This window comes from Gouania willdenowi, chromosome 16 (assembly GCF_900634775.1).
Source record: "Gouania willdenowi chromosome 16, fGouWil2.1, whole genome shotgun sequence".
Classification (NCBI taxonomy): domain Eukaryota; kingdom Metazoa; phylum Chordata; class Actinopteri; order Blenniiformes; family Gobiesocidae; genus Gouania; species Gouania willdenowi.
In genome coordinates, this window is record NC_041059.1 from 25,595,089 (window position 1) to 25,600,668 (window position 5,580).

The 5,580-nt window shown below is 42.8% G+C and overlaps 1 protein-coding gene across 1 annotated transcript; it reads left to right on the plus strand.

Annotated features, from left to right (window-relative positions):
* The first annotated feature begins 274 nt into the window (after positions 1 to 274).
* tent5aa (terminal nucleotidyltransferase 5Aa) lies at positions 275 to 4,430 on the plus strand. The gene is made up of 2 exons (XM_028471694.1): positions 275 to 1,122; positions 1,425 to 4,430. The coding sequence occupies exons 1-2, from the start codon at positions 700 to 702 to the stop codon at positions 2,202 to 2,204; spliced, it is 1,203 nt and encodes a 400-aa protein (XP_028327495.1). The 5' UTR covers positions 275 to 699; the 3' UTR covers positions 2,205 to 4,430.
* Positions 4,431 to 5,580: the final 1,150 nt, after the last annotated feature.

Here is a 5,580-nt window from a genome sequence, read left to right on the forward strand (position 1 = left end):
CAGACTGTCAGTGGAGAGGGCGGGGTGACGCACAGCTGACATCCACAGACAGGTCCTGCCTCCTCCGCAGAGGGCAGCGAACAGTTAACTTCTCCACAAGTGGGGAGAAGATTCGATCCGAGCTGGCTGGAAACGAAGCAAGTTGAACTTTTTTTTTCAGCTCATTCAAGTTCAATTAGGATTCTTTTTTTTTTTTTTTTTTTTCTCAAAAAGAAAACTGCAAAGGATGACTCTGAGCCGTGCGTAAAATAAACCAACGGGAGTTCACCGGGAGGAGGATTGTGCCAAAAAAAAAAAAAAAAAAAGGACTCGTGGAGTAGCTTATTCATGCAAATTCATGAAATCTAGGCGTGCCTTGGGGCGATGGAGTCAAAGCCGGACCAACAGCGACCTTCAAATACTCTGATTTGCGGCGCCTGACGCACTAAAAGCAGCACCGCCGTGAGAGACGCGGGACAAAGTTAGGACTGATTCTGCTTCGTGACCAGACTCCAGCTCTGCAAACTGCAACTACAGGTCCAAGTTATTTGTTTAATGATATGAAAATCATTTTAAACAGTAATGCGAATGCACCTAGAGCCAATCTACTTGAAAATATCCGTGCGTAACGACGCATCCCCGGGTGTGTTCAGGTTTTAGGAGCGCTGCTGTTTCTTTGATAACCTTTTATACTTCTGAGGATTTTTTTTCCCCACCATCATGTCGGTGGACGACAGTTCCGCCGCCAGCTCTGTTTCCGACACAGAAAGCAGTAACGTCAGTGTTCTGAGCTGGGACCAAGTGCAGCGTCTGGACGCCATTCTGACGGAGACCATCCCGATCCACGGCCGCGGAAACTTCCCCACGTTGGAGATGCAGCCGCGGCAGATCGTTCGAGTGGTGCGGAGTCGGATGGAGGAGAATCAGATCCACGTCCGGGACGTTCGTCTGAACGGCTCAGCAGCCAGTCACATCCTGCACGAGGACAGCGGACTGGGCTTCAAGGACCTGGACCTGATATTTTGTGCAGACATGAAAGGAGAAAGTGATTTCCAGACCGTGAAGGACATTGTTTTGGACTGCCTCCTGGATTTCTTACCTGACTGTGTGAATAAGGAGAAAATATCTCCATTAACCTTAAAGGTATAGGTTACTTTCAACTTTGCATTTTATCACAATTTCTTAATTTACTTCAACAAATATTCTGTAATAAGTTCAGTGATAGTAAAATGTTTTTTAAAAAAAAAAAAAAAAAAAAGATGATTCAGTTAAAGAAATTTGAACCCAGCCCCTTTTTAATATCAGTGATTATAGCAGCCTTTAACATCCTTTACTTACATGACTATATATATATATATGTGTGTGTGTAAACTTATCTGCATATTTTTGGTCAACTTTGTTTTGTGGACATTTTTTTCACACGTTCCTCTCTGTTTTCCATTTAGGAGGCATATGTTCAAAAGATGGTGAAGGTGTACACTGACTCAGACCGCTGGAGTCTCATCTCTCTGTCCAACAACCGGGGGAAGAATGTGGAGCTCAAGTTTGTGAATTCCCTCCGGCGTCAGTTTGAGTTCAGCGTGGACTCCTTCCAGATCAACCTGGACTCCCTGCTGCTGTTCTACGAGTGCTCGGAGAACCCCATGGCCGAGACCTTTCACCCCACCATCATGGGCGAGAGTGTCTATGGGGACTTCGGCGAGGCCTTGGATCACCTGCGCCACAAGATCATCTGCACCAGGAACCCAGAGGAGATCCGAGGCGGGGGCCTCCTGAAGTACTGTCACCTCCTGGTGAGGGGTTTCCAGCCTGCTTCTGAGTCTGAGATGAAGACCCTGCAGCGCTACATGTGCTCACGCTTCTTCATTGACTTCCCTGATATCGGGGAACAGCAGCGCAAGCTGGAGTCCTACCTTCAGAACCACTTTGTAGGTCTGGAGGACCGCAAATATGATTACCTGATGACCCTCCATGGAGTAGTCAACGAAAGCACTGTGTGCCTGATGGGACATGAGAGGCGGCAGACCCTCGGGCTCATTGCCATGCTGGCAGTGCGAGTACTCGCTGAGCAGAATGTCATCCCCAATGTGGCTAACGTTACATGTTACTACCAGCCTGCTCCTTATGTGGCAGATGGTAACTTCAGTAACTACTACATAGCGCAGGTCCAGCCGGTGTTTGCCTGCCAGCAGCCTGCGTACTCCACCTGGCTGCCATGTAACTGAATCAGTTCTCAAGCGGAGGGAGAGACGGTGGCTTCCTGAAACGGGAGCGGGTGGCACAGACGTGCTCTCAGACCCCGCCCACTGCTCCACAGCTGAAAGAAGAAAAAGAAAGAAAGAAGGGGGGTTATCTGCTTAATGTTTTGCATCAAAGCTTCTTTTTTTGTTCATACGTTTAGTATGAAGAGTAAATCACGACCAGCTGGCGTTCACCTCAAACACGTGTTTCAGTGTGATTATCTCACAGTTTTTAAGATGTTGCCTGATTCAGCCCTGGACGACTCATTAGGGAAGCAAACATCTGATGGCATGGATGTTCAGGGCATGTGCGGACACTCATCAAATTGGCTACAGACTGATAAACCAACATCAGTCTCATATAGCTAACAGCTACTCCAATCCCGCTGTAAGCTAGCTGTTGAAAAGCTCCATGCCACCAACAAGTCTGTGACTGACTGTCACTGTCACACACTGGGGAATCAAACGTGTCTGTGTGCAAAGCTCCAAAAGCCAAACCTCTGCTTTACTTTGCAAACCTCACGTTGTGACGATTATGGATGTTTTTTCGGAAAAAAACGTATTGTTGCTCGAGAAATTTGTAACGGGGAGAGATTAAGATAATGTCAAGGTGTTTTACGTCAGTATATCTACATGTGCACATTTGTGTTTTTAAAGTGCCTATTGCCTTTCAGTGGGCAGAAAAAAAATGAGCAGGCCAAATAAGTGTTTATAATCCGGCACACGGTACGACTTGACCCCAGAGGTTTGCGAATGTATATGTGAAACCATGCACATGTCAATGTGAGTGTGCATTTGGATAAAAAAACAACAACAAAAAAACGTGAGCACTGTGTGTTTGTGTTGATTTTGTGCTAATGTAGCAGTCAAATGTACCGTATACTATCAGTTCATGTCCCAATGTGGATTCTCTCACTGAGCATGGCTCAAATGGCTCAAATATCTCAGTCACTCCAGTAACGTTCATCTGTTATGACAATGGTTTACAAAAATGTTTCATCATAATTCAACGAACTTGAAAAGTCTCCTGTGTATTTTCTTCAGGAATGCCTCTCCCCTTCTCTTAAACGAAACCACAACATGTAGATAAGAAACAGAAAAGGTGTGTGCAGACTAAAGAGCAGTAGAAAGATCATCTCAAATGATCAGACACTGTTTGGTGTAGCACCGTGCGAGGGAATTCCTCAGCTGCTCCTGATGAAAATCTTGAACTTAAAGTGGGATTATTGGGTCAATCTGCAGACAGCCTGAGTTCAGAAAACACACAATTTGGTGGCCTCCGCTGACAGGCTCAGATATGTGATGAGGTCATCTGGATCTGGATAAGGCAGCAGAAAGCAATAAGGAACAGAGGGAGAAACGGAGAAGAAGGAAAATGTTGTGGTTGAAAGCCAGAGGGGGGAGAGAGGCAGTCAGTCTGGAGAGATGGGTGCAGCTGGTAACAGGGTTTATCTCTTCATGGCTATCATACTTGTACTAACAGTCTGAATCAGTAGCAGATCACACCCTGAAGGACAGACTTGCTGCTTGTCTAATCTTTCTGGAATACTTATCTGAATAAGCATCACCATGACGGTCTCTGGATAAATAAGAGGAAAAGGCTGAAAAACTCTGGTCTGCGACTACTTCAGTTTGTTGATGATGCTTCTTAAATAAGTTCATTTTCACACATTCTTGGAAGAACTGTACATATATACACACAATAACATGCTGCCGCTTTTACTACATAGTCAATTCTTGCAACCCTCTTATTAATCACTGACTAATATGAGACCAAGACGCAGGTTTGACTTCGTTGACCTGCGTCTAGTCAACGCTGCAAAAAGAGATATCCTCATTTTAACCACCTTCTTTGACTAACAACTATTCCCTTCATTTCTCGCCAAGTTTTCACATCAATGGTTTTGCAGGCATTGTTTAGTCATTCCATACTTAGTTAAGTCCTTCCAGCTGACTAGTTTGCTTGCTAGCTGCAGCTTGACTGTCGATTTAGTGACTGTGCCTACCAGTTTGAAATTGTGGATTCGTGTATGAGTCGTTGACTTCTGTTGATTTTGTCTCACAAAAAAAAAAAAATCACACTTAAAAAAAAAAAAGAAGAAAAAAAAGACAACAGATCTTTATGTACATTTTATATGATTGTTATTTTTTTATAAATGTATCAGATACTGCAGTGTTGCAGTGCTTTTGAATCTGTGATCAGGCTTCATAGGTGATGTTCTCAATAGCTATTTTGCTATATTATGTATTGTGTCCAATGGGTCTAAAAGGTAAAGATGTTTTCTTCAATAAAATATATGATTAAAAAAGAAAGAAAAAAAATTACTAGCAGATTTGTTGTGTCTCGTGTTGTTCGTCTGACTCTAATCAAGTTTACTGTCAGATTCTGATGCTGCCAAGAAAAAAGACAAAGCTCATTTTATCATAAACTTTAGATCATTTTTCTGGGATTTTGCTCTCTCTCTTTTTTTTTTGTAATTGAAGTCTCTGTTTTGTTTTTATTGATGTGAACTCTTCAGCCACTTTTTTTTCACCACGAGTCTGATCCTTGCCACGGCCTGTTGGGCTCGACAGGCCCAGAAAGATCTAACTCGATTAGGGCTGCTGCTGCCAGAAAGAGCTGGTGTTCAATGTGTTGGGATTTGCAACAACCCCAAAGACACAAACCTCAGGGCATTTGGAGCAGACTATCCTTGCTTTGCTTACCTAACTCTCTCTTGTAACACAGCTCTTATCCTTTTCCTCATACTGCCAGTGCAGCCACAGAAATGCAGCGATAATGAGCGATCGGGCTGGCAAACGCCAGAGTCAGTCTGTTTCGTGGCTGTCAGGCTGACAGAAGAAAACCCAAATTCACTGTTATTATCACATGATAATCTGTCCTATACACAGTCAGAGATAGAGAAGAAAACACCCAATAAGGATGAGTTTGGCTGGTTATCACAGTCCTATTTATAGCTGATATGCTAAGAACATTATTGCGTTCCCTTAATCTCATTTACAGCTCATTTATCTGAGCCTTTAAGAGAATGAGTGGCAGGTTCAGACTGAGCAGTAATATATGTGGAGGTGTATGTCATTTCTGCTCATTCCGTTCATTATTTATTGTTTCAAAAAAAAAAAAAAAAGTCTAACTCAATTGCAGAGGTGAAAGTAATGGATCACAAGTACTCACGTTACTGTAATTGAGTTGTTTTTATGGGTACTTGTAATTTTTGAGTGTATTTCTAAATCACCAACTTTACCTTTATTAAAGTATGTTTTAAAAGAAGTAAAGTAATTTATTGTATTACTACACTTAACCGTTCTTGAGTAAATTATGATTTTTTTGTGATAATTTTTTTTTTTTTATTTCTATTTC

Bases quoted from the DNA above. Each gene is read 5' to 3' on its own strand.
- tent5aa (XM_028471694.1), top strand. From the start codon at position 700: ATGTCGGTGGACGACAGTTCCGCCGCCAGCTCTGTTTCCGACACAGAA. The intron at 1,123-1,424 runs GTATAGGTTACT...TTTTCCATTTAG, and splicing joins TATCTCCATTAACCTTAAAG to GAGGCATATGTTCAAAAGAT.